This window comes from Lepidochelys kempii, chromosome 5, assembly GCF_965140285.1.
Source record: "Lepidochelys kempii isolate rLepKem1 chromosome 5, rLepKem1.hap1, whole genome shotgun sequence".
Classification (NCBI taxonomy): domain Eukaryota; kingdom Metazoa; phylum Chordata; order Testudines; family Cheloniidae; genus Lepidochelys; species Lepidochelys kempii.
The window spans coordinates 81,137,944-81,154,449 of record NC_136384.1 but is presented as its reverse complement, the minus strand read 5'-3'; the positions used below and the strand labels follow the sequence as shown (position 1 = coordinate 81,154,449).

Sequence of the window (16,506 nt, the reverse complement as noted above, 5' to 3'; positions counted from 1 at the left end):
ATATTACAAAGATCATGACATTTTTGGGAAGTATATGTTTTTATGTTTGAGGCATTTCCTTTTCTTCTGTTCTTTGATTCTCAGGACTATGGATTACAATTTTAAAAAAAAATTATACATGAGGAGTGACTTCAGGATTTGGCTCTATATTTGGTATTGTTTGTTTAACCTGTTAAAGAAGAAACTTGAGTGAACTATCTTAAAGAATCTCAGTTAATTCCAGGGAGTCAGATGCAAACACCAAAAAACTTTATTTTCTCTCTATATAGAATTGAACTTGAACTCTTAACAGTAACCTCTAGTGACAGCCACATAATGAGTCACACAGCTATAGCCTGATCTCCAGGTTGGATGTTAGACTAACTAGCTACTATATCCCTCCTTAAAGTACACTGTAGCCCAACCAATCCTGAAAAAAACTTTGTGAGATGAAACAGAACTTTCCAATTAACACTCAGAACCAGATCTCACATTCCTGTGCAATCTAACTGAGGGGACAGTAAAAAGCCATCTCCAAGCACATTTGTCCACAGCCAGTGTTCTTCAGCCAGCTTAGAGGCTTCATGCCAGGATATGGAACAGAAACGAGAATGCACGTGCTGCTGGATGATCTCTTCATTTCTACGTACATGTAGTTTTAGGCTTTATACTGGTATTTTACATGGTTGATAAGAGGATGTTGTTATCCTGCCAAATAGATGTGTGGAGTCAAGAGAAATGCCTTGACATTATTTAAATCTTTCCTTGATGGTCTCAATGCTGCTCAAAATTAGACTGGCTGCCACAGCTCCAAAGGGACCACTCTGACAGCTAGGCATCAACAGAGTACAACAGGACTCCAGCTATGGCCCTTGTCTCCAGCCATGCCACGAAAGGCTCAAAAGAGGGGTGCTGTAGAGTTGGCTCTATTCCACCTAGAGATTTCCCTACACAAGCGGAATGCCCAGGGAGCCAATTAAGCCAACTTTATCTCTGCTTAGTGCTATTGGAGCAGTGCAAAGCAGCCTTAGTGGGGGCAAGGAACAGACCCAAATACAGTAAAAATGGCTGAGCTCTGATGTAATACTCCGTGGTTTCAATCCTGGCCCCACTGAAGTCAATGCCAAAACTCCCATTGACTTCAATGCAGCCTGGATTTCACCGTATGACTGTTATTGAACTGACCACGTACACATAAAGCCTTCCACACACAGACCACTATGTGTATCTCTTGTGGTACTTCATGTGCCCCTAGAGAGAGGACAAACAGGACGGAAAAATCAAACACAACATTTCAAGTCTTTTATTAGAAAGTTTATTACATTAACCTACAAGCATGTTCGGTGATATAAATGGTAGTGAAGGGTAATACGATGAGCATCAGTCATCTTTGGAAAATAGAAAACATTTCAACATTGCAACAGTTTTTTTTTTGTTACAATCGAGATACAAGCCAGACACTGTTTGTAGGTTTTCTTTAAAAATATATATTATAATTCAATCATATCAAAGTGGAGAGTGGCTGGGGTAAAACATTGAAAATATAATAGTTAGGCCCAGTGCTATGGCACTAGTGTTAATTGTACCAAAAAGGGCAAGGTTTTCTGTCCAATGGTTAAACAAGCACCCATCAGTTTTAAGTCATTTAAACTGCTATATACACAGTCTTTAATATAAAGCATTTTTCTCAACTTTAGCTCTGTATTCTTCAGTATGGATCTTAAAGATGCTTTGTCCTATTCACGTGGCTCAGTGTAAGGGTCATTACTTGGAAACATAACCCTACTCAACAGTCCAGTTTCAGTCATAATATTTTGAAAATCAAATGCATTTTTAATAGTGTTCTCAGCAATATTTATGCTTTTATTAACCTTTATTTCATTAGTTTGATTTTGCAGATTGTGATAGAAAGGATAGTCACAATGAAGTCTGTTCACCCCTCAATCTGTATGCACAGCTCCAATTAAAATTAATGGGCGTTCTCTGTGTAAATGAAGATGAGGGCAAAGTTTAAGTGCAGCAGTATGTAGGGAGTAAAAGTCTCTGATACAAAAAGTCTTTCTGAGGTTCAGTGTTTTTCTAAATGGCTAAGAGATAGTTTGCCTAACTCATTTAAAATTTCAGGGATTATACCAAATACCACATTTTAAAACCAGATATTAACTTTGGGTTAAATTCTTCACTTTATTGCACTAGCAAACAAGCTTGTATGGACATTTATCCTAGCGTTTCATATTGCTTTCCTCTTTATGGGGTTCTGAACATATAAAAGACACAGGCGCCTTTTTCCATTTGTGCAAGTGGCAAGGCAGGATCTCTCCCCATAGTTCTCAAGAAGAAATCTGGAAAGATAACCAGATAATGCACCAGCATATACATCATATTCCTAAGGTGGCCTGGTATGGAGGTTGGGAAGAGTCTAAATTCCCCTTCTGAGTTCATGAACACGCTGTGATCGGCAGCTGGGGCTCTTTGGCAGCTGTGAGATGTGAGCTCTGCTTGTGCTTAACAGAGCAGCAAAGTGCATTCCAAAGCATGTCTTCTTGAGGCACATGAGGAAACCTGTTCCGGATGGCATGATTGCTAAAGCAGGTGCTCTGGGAAAATTTCTGCTTCCCCTTGTTGCACCAAGCAGGTATTTAGCCTTTATTAATACCAGTAAACATTGATTGGTTTAGGGTTTTTAAATCAAAGATTATAGATAAATTTCTACATTTTCCAGTGTGCTTTATTCACTCACGTTAATGACATGCAGAGATTGTTTAAATAGAACGTGTTAATTGTCCAGACAACTGCGTGTGTGAGCATGTACACCCACTCACACACTGATGCATATTCACAAGTCTTTTATGTGACGTATGTATACTTATGTGGGCCAAATATAAGCAGGCGCAACTTCCCTTGGCCACAGCAGAAATGCCACCACATACAGCAGGGATGAATTTGGACCTGTATGTATGAGTATAGTTAGAGCATACACTATACCCCAAAGTGTCTGAGCAGGATTTATTGTCATGAGTGTTCGCTTGAATACATAATTTGAAGATGGGCACCACTTTTGGAATTCCTACACAAGTTAAAAACAATTTGAGCTATTCTTCACCATTGTATTGTATGAATGACAGGGATTTTTTTTTTTATGTTACAAAGAATAATTGTTCTATTGGCCATCAAATTCAAATTATACATGAGGTAAGAGGAGAGGACTTTGTGAACTCACAGTTATAGTGTATTGCATTTTCTATTTACAGTTTCAGAAAGGAGATTTTATTTTTAAGTTTTGATCACATGGTACAAACACATGTATTTCGATATCACTACATGTACTTGGCACCCCCCCCCCAAATCAGTCGTTTACCTTAAGTGGGGTGTAAAGTGCTGCTTGATTTCTTAAACATCAGCATTTATTTTTACATCTATGATGTCCTGAGCTGGTCATACAACTTTTACAAGGATGTGCAATTGCCCAGGAAGTTCCAGTTTGTCCGCAAATCAGCCAATATTTATGTATGACACAAACATGGGGTGTAAATGGGCATCCCCATGCATCCACATGTGCTGCAGAGGCCTGAGCCCAGCTATGGTGAGGTCTTCAGGTGTACAGCTCTGATCTGTCACCACTTTAATGGCAGCAAACATCAGACAGACAGTATTTCCACTTCAGCCCAAGGAGGTCTTTTGTATCCAGAAATGTTTTTCCATTTTTCTCATTGAGGTTCTGTATTGTAGCTACTGTTCCTCCAGCCAAAGGCAATGGGATATCATTCTCTTCAGAGCCAATACCATCACAATGTCAACAATTCTTTGTCTTTGACTCTAACATAATCCAAACTTTCAGATACAGAGCCATAATGGCACCTACTGTACTGAGGCAGAGAGCATAAGAGTACCAAAATGCTTGACCAACCACTGTCCTTTATATCACATCATACAGTTCGGATGCGTTTAAAGGTAAAACTACTTGTGACTGGGTGCAGAGTCGCTAGTTTGGGAAGGTGAAAAAGGCTGTTTGAGATTATGGGCCATCAGCAGGATGCTTCACTAACATGATCAGCAGTGGTATCTTCAACAGTACCGATATATAACCTTTCATCTTTAGGTTTTGAATCTAACATCCCAATGAGATGAAACAAGCAGTCCAGACACCCTAGAGCTACTGTTTCAGACTGTTTGAAGATTCAGGGAGATGTCCTTGCAACAGTTTTAACAATTACAAATAAATAAAAGCTTGGACTCTGGAACACAATTCTGTTTCAAGGGGTGGATTCCATGAACAATTCTACTTCCACTGAATTGCAGAAGACATGGGGCCCTGACTATAAGTTGGCTACTTGGGAGACAGAGGAGAGAATGCCTTTGGGAAGGCTGGCCTCCACATGCAGGGTCAGGAGTGAGCTGAACGCCAAGCTAGGGGTCCTGGTTTTTTCCCCCTGCTTTCTTGTTATAAACATTATCCCTCAAGCAAAACACCTTGTAATTGTTTTTTTTTTCCCCTGCTGATTCAATCCACCAGTTTACACTACTACCTAACCTGCTTAGCCCATCTCTGGTGGACAATAATATTATATCAATTATCACTTTTATACTCACCCCACCATCCCTTCCAAAGAAAAAATGTCAGTATTTCTTAACCAGACAAAATAAAGGCCAGCTGTCAAAAATGCAATAAACAGTGGACGTACAATAAAATATTTTGCAGTTATAAGCTAGAGCACTAGAAACATAGATACAAAATTTAAAAATGGAGATACAAGTTAATGAAACATGGGGTATATGAGTCAAGTTATTAGCAATGCAAAAGACCAGCTTAAGCATATTTTCCCTACATCAACTATAAAAAAAGGTGCCTTTTTAGCAAGTATGCACAGAGATTGTTCAGTCATTTCTAGGGAAAAAATTAATCAAAACACTACAATTCTTATTCTATAGTACAGTCCATATCACTACTTGTTTATAAAATTTAAACCTTTTCTTGCACTTCAAATTTACAGCATTCATCATTTTTGTTCAGTCCTTACACTCTCATTCAGTCCATTCTGACAAAAATAAACTGATTTCATTTACATATTTATGCAATAATTACTGATATGTTATGGATTATTACTTGTGTATGACAGGAATGATGGTCAGAACTGTAGTATATGGAGCAGTAATGTACCAAATGATTTGGCAAGGATGGGTGCCAAAGCCTACTAGTATGGGGTATCCATTGTTCTTCAGGTGTTGCAATAATATTAATGCGTGCAATGCTTTCATCACCTTCAAAACTACACAGGCAATGTATTTCCTTAACCAGTAGTAGACATGAAAAACCTGTGTTGAGTTTTTCAAATCACTGCAGCATTGCATTTGGTTACATCCCATCAGATCAAGTCTTTTTACACATCTTGACTAAAAACAATATAATCCACCACAATATGATGTGATGTGAAAGAAATCTGGCAATATCAGACAGTTTTTCTTCTAGGTAACAAATGAATCAGACTACAGACTGAAAGAAGTGGATATTTGGCAGGTGGTACAGTCCTTAGGGGCATCTCTATTATGAAACATGAGCCAGTGAAAAACAAACATGAAATCCAATTTCAAAGTAGCAGAAATGGAACTGTTATCAGAACTATTCTGCAAACTAATATGTTTAAACAAGTATACTACAGTGTAAATGTGTGGCATTGGTGTCTTTGTAAAAATAACTGTAATGGAAAATCTGATCAGGGTCTCTTCAGTTTGGCATCTATCCACATGCTGTATGTGTATATACACACCTCAGCTTGAGCTTCCTGTTTAACATACAGCAATTGTCTACAGAATGGATTAGGAGCCAAATATGGTGGCAAAGTACAGGAAGGAGCATAACCAAGCCACTGTTCTCCTTAAGAGTTCCACTGTGCCGTACAGTGAGCTTGAGATGTCATTCACTCCTGACCTCTTTCTCAGAGGATGATGGACTATCTCGTACTGGTAGCAAGTCATAATGGCATGGAATGTGACTGTTTTTTGGAAGATCATAAGGATCTTGGCTGAAAGGTCCACTGTTACTGAATGCGCCCTGGACAACACTCACGGTAGGTTCTGTGATAAAAGAAAACACACATATTTGGGCACTGGTAATAGCAAATGGGAGGAAAATATCTTCATAAAAATGAACAAGTCTTGCTAAATAGTTACTGTTGCTTAAAAGAAAGAACTTGTTCACTCAGCTTTAAATTCTGAAGTAAAGGGCATGTTGCTTAAAAATTTGCTGGCCTGGCATTAAAACTCCTCAGTTATGCAACAAACTCAATTGTGTGTGCATTCATGAGTTTGTAAGATGATAACACAATTAAGCAGAACTGCATGTCCTCTTTTCTTTTTGGGCAAGCTGCAGGAATCCAGGCTCCTGCTTAATCACACATTGGGCCAAAGTTTGGACTTCTGAGCAAAGCATCAGCAGTAAAAGGATATTGTGCAAAGCACCCAGTGGAAATTTGCATACTAATCCTCACAGACAGGTTGTAGAATACCATGCAGCTACTTGGCTTTCTCTCTCACACAGACTCATTAGTCATGTCCCAGTCTTCTTCATCCCACAGATCCCACTCTTCTCCGGGATGCCCCAGAGAGAGTCACCATGGAATAGACAGTCCTTAGCAAGACAGTGGACACCCTCATGGAATTCTAAGAAATCTCCACATAGGTACAGAAAGGGAGAGTTAGGTCCTTTGATGTATACAGCAGCTACATGTTCTTTAAATTCTGATTCTACTTTAAACAACTTTTTTAGACCATCTTTCATCAGTGGTAACTGTCAACGTGGACATTTTTCAACCTACTAGGAGAAATCCAAAACGTATAGTACAGATCCCCTTTAAGGGTTAGGACTAGTTTTTTAACCCATGTTGCTAATGTACTTTAGAATAATTAAGTAATGTACAACTAACCATACAGAGATCTGCTATTTTTCTTCTATTTTTCTCACAGTAATGCTTCTGACTTTTTAAAAGCATTGACCTTGTATATTAGGAAGAAAACAGAACATCTAAAATCTTAAAGTATTTCACTCCAGCTAGTAAGGGGTTAATGATCTTGTTGCCTATTCTGTATGAATTAAGAAAGGAAGGATGGTCTTGTGGTTAAGGCATTGGATGGGCAGTCAGGTGATCTGGTCTGTGACTTTAGGTAAGTTATTTAAATATTCTACCAGTATGTCACAGTTTTCTTAGGACTGTAATAACTCATCAGGACCTGCCATGGGAAAGGAACCAGGATCTGCAGAGTTACTGATAGGAGAGCTGGGGTCGGGGACAGGATGCACATTGTCTGAGCACAGAAGCCACAGAGCTCTTCTCCCCCTGTTGTCCACCAGGGATAACCATATTCAGGACTGGACAACCTGGTACAGGGCTAAGTTATGTGGCAGTGAGAGGCTACTTATGTCTCCCGCTGCTGCTTGAAGGAGGGCAAGAATATGGCTCTTTCGCAGGGATATTTAGGTGGGTGACTTTTATTTGCACAACTGAAACTAAGGTATTTGAAACCATCTTCTTTGTGAATTGCTTCACGAGCTTGAAAAGAATGGGATTGCTCTTACATGAACATGGAGCTGCATAGAACCTGAAAGAGTATCAGTATTTTTTCAGTGATTTTGTTTGTTTGTTTTGGTTGAGCCTGTGTGGAAGATGTCTTCAGGTCATCTTTTTGGGGTGAGAGCGGTTAGCTCTTACGTCATTCTCTGGGGAGTCACAACCCTGTGGTCTGGTTCCGAGTTTACCAGGTACAGCCCTCTGTCTGGGCCCTTCAGTGAGTCCTCCCTCTTTCAGGGGCTATAAGGCAGTCCGAATAAAAGGAATATACTTCCCTGACCCCCTTTATTGTGTAAGAGAGAGAGAAGCAGTCTCTCAAGCCCTGCAGGTAGTCTCATTTCCCACCTCTCAATGTGAGCAAAAATCAGGGCTTAATCCTTGGGGTATTTCAACAAAGGATCAGCCCAGCTCATCTTCTTTCTCAAAGGGTTGAGCAGGTGTTTGCAAGCGATCAGTCAGTTAGTGGCACAGGGCCCCCAGTCTGGGAACACTAAGCCCTGTCTCTGCCTGTTCGGAGTGCCACCCCTACTGCTCGGAGTTCCTCCCTTTTAAGGGCCCACCTCCAGGCCTGACAAGCACATGCGGCAAACTGCAGTTGATTGGTACCACAGCAGTTCCTTAACCCTTGTCTGGCTGGTGGGGGCTCATCTGCCCCACCACAGCTTGATTCCTAACAATGAAGTTTGTACTTACCAACTTCATAAACATTCTTGTTGGCTGAAGCAGAGTTGCTGATCTCTGCATATGGGGAGTCCCTGCGTGCCGGTGACTTCATTTCAACATATCCACATTCTGAGTTTTTTGGCACAAGTGCTGGTGGGTCTTTAATAGTAGCATATGGATTTTCAGAGCTACTTAAAGAGCAGTTGCTTAAATTGTATTCTGAGTTCTTCATTAAATCTGACAATAGAAAAAATAGCACTGTAAATCTTTTGAATGTGCTGCGTAATGTGTAAGCATAAATATTGTGACTAAGTAAAGCAAAAACTTCTGTTCCAGAAAACGTTTGCCACCAAATAGATTGGCTACTTTGAGTTCTGCACAGTTTCTCATAAATCAATAACTATATAGAAACTTGTCATAATACTTCCTCAGATTTGTTTTACACAGTGATTAATAGAGTTACCTCAACTGCTCTGCTTTTTATGGGCCTGATTTTGCCTGGGGCATTCCTGCTGCACAGTTCAACTCTCATTAAAGTTGGGTCCGGCACTAATTAAAGGTAATTTTCAGGATCAGGCTGCACCTGACAATTTTAGAACACATTTGCCTTTGCAGGTGCTGAACTCATGACACATAAATAACATTACAATTACTGAAGGGGATGAGCTAACAGATGACTCCTGTAATAATTCTGAGAGAACTGAAGGCAGGGTGCTTTTAGTGAGGGGCCATTTTGTTCTGCCAGTGCCTTCACTGACAACCATCAAGACATGCTAAAAGATTCAGCTGTTTTTCCTCGATTTCCCTAATGGTAGGGATGGAGGAGGAAAGAATGAGCAGGGGTCAGTTGGTTAGTCAGTTTGGGCTGTGGCTAAGGGAGTCATGTGTTTTCTTGGGCTGGGAAGACATTGTGAGAGTTTCTTCTGTCTTTGCAGATTTGCATCTAAGACTTTCAGAGCTTACTACGGAGGCCTGGTCTACATTTAAAAGTTAAGTTGACAAAACCACATCCCTGAGCACTGTAGCTATGTCAACCTAACCCCCAGTGTGGATGCAGCTATGTCAATGGAAGAATGTTTCTTTTGACCTAGCTACTGTCATTTGGGTGTATTCCGACACTGATGGAAAACTTCCTCCATTGGTGTAGGCCGCGTTTACACTATGGGATTATTCTGGCATAGCTACGGCACCTAGCTGTACTGGTATGGGCTCCATAGTGTAGATACACCCTGATTTTGGGTATGCAACTTGAGACGCCTTATAGGTATCTGACTTTCAGAGAGTGGATGGTCAGAGCTTTTCAACAACCAGGCCCTTTTAAGGAGTCTCAAATGAAGCACCCCAAAATCTTTCAAGAACATCAAGAGAATCCTTCACTGCCAGACAATATCACATATTGAAACATTATAATTGATTCCTTCAATTAAATTATATTGTATTATAGAAATGCTCTACAAAATAGCTGCTCTCGTCTATATACTTAACTCTCCCATTTTCAGACGCCTGGGAAAAAATGAGCCTTCCAGTGAGACTTGAAGGGTGATCAGAATTGGGCTATTTCAGACCAAGGTGGGGAGCAAATTCCATTGCTGTAGTGCCCTGACAGACTATACCCTGCCAGCTACCCCTCTCATTTATACCAATGGGACTCTACCTCTGCTAATCTCAGCTGTGGTGGTATAGCATGGGGAGAGAGATGGTCTTTCAGGTACTAAGCCATTTACAGTTTTAAAGGTCAAAACCAGAACCTTAGATTTCATCTGGAAGCTCACAGCCAGCCAGGGCAGAGCATGGAACACAGGTTAAATTTACCAGATGGGCCATCACATTCTTCACCATCTTTATTATCCAGATGGATCTAAGATACAGCCCTATGTAGAAAATATTACAGTTGCGTAATCTTGATGTTGGTGGCAAAGACATGTACAATAGTTGCAAAGGTGGACATCTGAAAAGACCATTTACAGCTTCTTGGCTGTAGATTAAATAATAAAAAGGGCATGGCCATTGCTGCAACTTAATCTTCAAGTGGTGGAATAAATATTTTCTGAAGGGTATGTGGTATCCCGTTAATGTGCCCACGTAATGCCAAGCACTGCGGGCTCACTTGTGGACACAGTGGGAACCACAGATGCTCTGTAATCTGAAACACTGCAGCATTATAACATTTAATTTTCATTGCAGTATTAACATGTTGCTGTCTTCTTGACCTTTTAACAGCTTACTGACATATAAAGGAGTTATTTTCTTTGTCTTATTACTACCAAAGCAGAACACAGGTCTGACAAAAGTCTTCAGTTCACTCATGAAAGCTCAGTTGTGCCCGAAAGGCACAGCCTCATGCAAAACTATATTATCCTCGCAGTGGTAACTGGAGTATGATATGGGGAAACAGCTAAGAAAGGGTAATGGGCTACCTGCTTGTCACAGGATCCAGCAGGGGATTTAAGGGAATGATGTATCCTCCTTTCAGAAAGGAAGAGAGGCAAAGAAAAAGTCTCTGGGGACTGCAGCCCGCATTAGCAGGGGAGTTGCTTTATTTTGGTGTTACTCATGAGTTTTCTGTTTAACAATAAATTGTGCCAGGAGGCAAAGGTCCAAAAGATTTGGGTATTGCACTGGTTTCTTCCTGGGCTCATGAGATAACCTATCAGCTTACAAAGAGTCACTGCACTTCATATATTCTCTTTCCACAGAAACCAAGAATAATTTTAAATAGGACATGAAATAGCTGTGTATTTTTATTAAAATGTGTCAGAAAATAAAAATTCACCTTTCAGGGATTTTCCCATATATCCTCTGTCAAGCCCAAACGCACCTATGAAAAAGGAGAGTAACAAAAACAGAACATTTTGTAAATCCAATTGCAATTCTCTGGGAAACCATTCAAAATCTCTACAGAATTGTTTCATGGCTAATTTGTGCCTCACAGAAGAAATACCCCTACAATGAGAGCACAGATTCACTGCAGAAGCAGCGTGACTGTGCACCTATATACTGACTAACAATGCCTAGATTCATAGAGTTTAGGGCCAGAAGGAACCATTAATCATTTAATCTGATCTTCTGTATATCATAGGCCATTAAATGTCACCTAGTGTAGACCAGGCCTAAGTTAAATAAAAGTCTAAGTATATTACATTTACACAATTTCCTTTATCAACCAGACCTATTTTCCATAAAACCAACTAGATTGTCTTTAATTATATTCCTCTCTCTATGGGTAGTGCTCCACCGGTCCACATGGCCTTGACCCCTCTACTCTCAATTTGGCAAGGCTAACACCAGTGGCAATGTTAGCTAGCTTCACAGAAGAACCAGACTGTGCCTATACCTCACATAGGAAATGTCTGCTCTGCCATCCCTTCGATCCACACAGGGTAACATACAGCACCCTTTCTCTTTATATTTTTACCAAGCTCATTGAGGTAGCCTCCATGTTTCCAGTCTGCAGGCAGTGTTCCTGTATAGTCCAGAACTGCACCCCGTTTTCCAGGATCCACATTCTTAAGATTCACAAATAGCTGATTGTTTTTTGACTATTTCAAACAGACAAACAAAAGATAATGTAGACTGCAGCTGATTATAGATCACTAATGTTTGCACAAGATAATAATCAGGGAAAACAAAACTAAGTCCAATAAGGTAGTTTAAGAAATCAAATCCTTTATGAAAATGACTTGTTGAGAGATGTACCATGTAAAAGAAAACATTGAGCTAATACTGTTTGTTGATCTGCATAATGGTCACCACCGTTTTCTTGTTTTACCTTAGCAAGGGTCATCCTGTCCATGTTGTTGACATGAGGTGGGGTTGCACACTGTGTTAGGGTGTGATAGCTAGGGTTGGAGAAGTAGTGGCTATTCGCATTCCCACCATTAGTATGAGGAATGGTTTCTGAAAAGAAAGGGAGAAGAAAATGAACAATTTAAAGGAACATGCTGTCGCCTTTTGAAGATACTTCCCTGATACTCAGTCCCTTCACTCTTTTTTCCCTCCATTGTCTGCAACCTTGGCATTAACCAGTTTGCAAAATTGCCAGCCACCAGCTCCACAACATTGTGTGTGTTGTTACTACTGTGACTGCCCCTTGGCTGCATTTTTCACACATACCTTCATCTGCTCTAACTACTGCAACTCCTGGCCTCCCAAAGCCCCAGCTTCTCTAACTCCTGAAGTTTTGCGAATACAAAAAAATGTGACAATATCAACCCAACTCTAAAACAACTCCATGTTGATTTCAGGGTCTAACTAAAAACTGCCCTCCTTGTTTTAAAACCCTTCATGGCCTTGCTCCAGCCTAACCCATGACTCCTGCCTCCTCTCTTCTCCCCACTCCCTTTACTTGTCTCATACTACTCTATTTCACTTCAAATCTCAGTGGAAACCATATCCTTTCACCCTTTCTTAAACCCCTTAAATATACAGCGGACCCTCGCTAGAGTGCGTGTTGCTACAGTGCGGATTGGCATATAGCGTGGTCGCGGCGATGGATCCCAAATTTAAATATATAAATTGGGATCCATGGCAATACGGTCCCCACGTTAACACGATACTGTGCATGGATCCCAAACCCCGCGTTCTAGCGAGGGTCCGGTGTAGTTAGCAGAGGAACAGAAAAATTAACCCCGGCACTGTATTACTTAACTCTGAAACATGTTTTGAGATACAATTTGCATGAAAGATGCTAGAGAATAAAGTTGTACTGCATGGTATGTGGTCAGCATTTTCCTTTGTTCAACAATACACATTTCTACTAGCATAGATGGGCTTTATATATTAAATGCGTAGATTAAAAAGGCTATATTGCACCACACACAACAGTTCACAGCTATAGACGCTTGGAAAGATTCACTCAGAACTATGACTATGTGCTACTGACAGCTGAAAGGGGCTGCTGGGGGGGGGGGGGGGGGGGGGGGCTGTTGCTGTCCAGTGTGTCCTGAAAAGCTGAGCTGCTGACTAGACAGGAGGGACAGCCTACAGCAACTGGGGATATACAAATTCAGTGGATCCTTGAGAATCTCCCTCTTTGATATGGGACATCTTTGAAGCTTCATCCCCAGGGAGATTAAAACTGCTCCCACTGGTGGAACGCCCAAGGAAGGGTGGCACTAGAAACCCAAATTACCCTCCCTGAGAGCATAAACTTCCCTGCTCATAGTAGCAGTTACTGATGCAGAAAGGTGCCATCTGCACCTCCTCAAGCCTGTGGGGGCATTTATGTAGCCAGTATATGAGCTTGATTAAGAGAGGACGAATAGTTGTGAAAGTTAAGTGAGGAACAAAACTTGCAATTTTGTTTCTCCAACTGGGATTTACTTAGTCATGTGCCTCACACAGCTCTACTCCTACCTGAAATGGTGTAATCTGCATTGATGACCCTCATAGCAGGTGTATAGGTAACTGCTGGCATATGTGTTTCTTTCCCCTTCTGCTTGTGTCTATAAATAATGAATAGTGCTAGCAAGAAGAGGACAACCAGGACAAGAATAATGATTCCTGCGATAGCCCCAATCTGGTAGGAATCAGCAGGGATAGCAGTACTGGTACGGCTTAAACTGTTCAAGTTTCCTACTATGATCACACCAGCTGGAAAACAAACAGAAATGAAAACACATGGCATAAATTCATACAAGAATTCTAAAATGAAGAGTAGAGATCTGACTTCTATTGTTAAAACTCTCTTACTGTGTTCATGTCTAAATATTTTAAATATAGCTAGAGTTATGCCGAAAGCCTTAGGAGTGACAGCCCAAGCCTTACCTGGCCAATACTCTACTTTTATATGTCTATTTCATGTGGCTGAAAAAATAGCACTCTGCCCTCTGGCCAAGAAATACACAGTGTACAAAGTACTTGACCCAACGGCAGCTTTGTATGGCATTATCTCTGTACAACTCTTCAAAAGATATCGTCAAGTGCTGTGTTAAAACCAAGGATACTGTCCTAGCTCACGGTCCTTCCTTCCTCCAGTAAACTATCAATAAGTCATCTGATGATTAAGACTCATAAGTATAAATATTATTAATAAACAAGCAAGTCATTTAAATACACATCCCAGAGGGAATTCATTACTTATGTACATATGATATCTAAGAGAATTTAATCCATCAATATTTTACAGTACTTTCACAATCATTTTATTCTATGTCACTACCTTGATCACACCTTGCTCCTTTCCAGCCAGGGCTGCAATAACAAGTTCCTGTGATGTGGTCACAAGTTGAGTTGTTCAGACAGTCACATATTTGCCGGCAGCCATAACCGTATGTACCTGGGGGACACTCTGTGCAAAATAATAAAAAATCAAATGCACATCTTTATATTTGAACCTATGAATATGAACTCTGTGTGTAGTAAATGCTACTGAGTGTACAGATACACAGTATTAAGCACCCTAAAGATTTGCCATTGTAAAGCAAGTACATTTTTATAAGTGACCAGCAGGTGGCAATGTGTTATTGATGCTGGAGCTCTAGGAGGAAAAAAATAGCTTCCCTAACTGGGAAAACAAGCAAAATATTACGTTCACACGTGAATACCCGGGCCTGATTCTCCACTGCCCAGCTCTTTGTTTACATCTATGCAAAATGAATGTAAATTGTCTCCTAATCATAATGGCACAGGTTTAAAAGGCAGTAGAGAATAAGGCACTGTGGGCTAGATATACAAAGGAACTTAGGCATGGTGATCCTAAGCATTGCTATGCCTAACTTTTAGGGACTTAGAAAATTACTGTGATTCACAAAGCCTGGGAAATGCTAAACCAAGGGGTGGGTAATAAGTCCCACCCCTTTCTCAGAGATTGACACGTGTCTAGGCTGCAGGGAGCGGCCTCTCTCTGCTTGGGAATCTGAGGGCTTGTCTACACTACCACGCGGGGTCGATCTAAGATACACAACTTCAGCTACGTGAATAGCGTGCTTAGACCTACTCACCGTGGTGTCTTCACTGCGGTAAGTCAACAGCTGACACTCTCCCGTCGACTCCGCTTGCGCTCCTTGTTCTGGTGGAGTATCGGAGTCGATGGGAGAGCGCTCAGTGGTCAATTTATCGTGTCTATACTAGACACGATAAATTGCCCCCTGCTGGATTGATCGCTGCCCACCAATGTGGAGAACATTACAGTTGCACAATCCTGATGTGGGTGGCAAAGACATGCACGACAGTTGCAAAGGTGGATATATGAAAAGACCAGTTACAGCTTCTTGGCTGTAGGCTAAATAATAAAAAGGAACTGGCCATTGTTGCAACTTAATTTTCAAGTGGTGAAATAAATATTTTCCGAAGGGTATGTGGTATCCCATTAATGTACCCACATAGTGCCAAAGCACTGCAGACTTACTTGTGGACACAGTGGAGCTTAAATTTTGTGAAGTTCTCAGACTTTTTGGGAAGGGGAGGATGGAAAACTAGTTTGCTTTCTTAATTTTTATTTATTTATTTATTGCAATTTAAGTCCATGTTTTATTTCCCCCCAAATTAGAGCTGATCAGAAAAGGGAATATCTATGACATGGAAAATTCCAACATTTAAATATTTGGTTTTGTTCCAAATCAAAACAAAAAACCAAAATTTTGAAATTTTCCATAGGACTGATATTCGGAAACAATTCTATGCATTAACATCAAAACATTTTGTTTCAATAATGTCAACATTTTATAATATAAAATATTAAATATAATTTGTACAAATATGCTATATTAAAAATCAATGTTTTAATTTAATATAAAACTCAAAACAAAATGAATCAATATGCTAAAGTCAAAACAAAACATTTTCAGCTTATCAAAATGAAATGTTTGACATGGTCAAAATGAAACAAGAAAGTCAGAATGGTTTGGTTTGAGATTTTGCTGTTGAAAATTCCATCAAAATCAAAACATTCCCGCAAAACATTAAGATTTCGATAAAACTGCATTTTCTGAGAGAAAACTGTTCTGTCAAACATTTTTTGACTAGCTCTACAAAAAATGTTAGTTAATTTTACAAAACCAACATCTGTTATACCTAATGGAAAGCCTACACAGATGAAATTGAGCCCTGTGCAGAGGGCCTACCAAAGGCTTATGTACCGCTCAAGTCCTAATTAAACACTTAGAACAAGGCCTTGTGTTGATCTTCTGAACAGAAGCCAATTTCTGGGGTAGTATGATGTATTAGGCATAGAAGCACCACTCTCCTGACAAAAACTAGGCCAGCACAATTGTGAGCCTTTGGGCCTCGTCCTTCTCTCTCATGTAACTTCACTGAAACCAATGAAGTTAAACCGGGATAGAACTAATATGTGTGAAAGGAG

At 40.3% G+C, this 16,506-nt stretch overlaps 1 protein-coding gene across 1 annotated transcript in view; it reads right to left on the bottom strand.

The window, feature by feature from the left end:
* Nucleotides 1-3,230: 3,230 nt before the first annotated feature.
* MEGF10 (multiple EGF like domains 10) overlaps nt 3,231-16,506 on the bottom strand; it is a 147,702-nt gene continuing 134,426 nt past the window's right edge. Inside the window, exons 19-25 of the mRNA XM_073344862.1 lie at nt 14,365-14,493; nt 13,560-13,796; nt 11,974-12,101; nt 11,620-11,743; nt 10,978-11,022; nt 8,235-8,441; nt 3,231-6,051 (exon numbers count right to left, since the gene is read on the bottom strand). Of these exons, the coding sequence (XP_073200963.1) occupies nt 5,891-6,051; nt 8,235-8,441; nt 10,978-11,022; nt 11,620-11,743; nt 11,974-12,101; nt 13,560-13,796; nt 14,365-14,493 (1,031 nt within the window). The 3' untranslated portion in view covers nt 3,231-5,890. The remainder of the gene's footprint in view (nt 6,052-8,234; nt 8,442-10,977; nt 11,023-11,619; nt 11,744-11,973; nt 12,102-13,559; nt 13,797-14,364; nt 14,494-16,506) is intronic.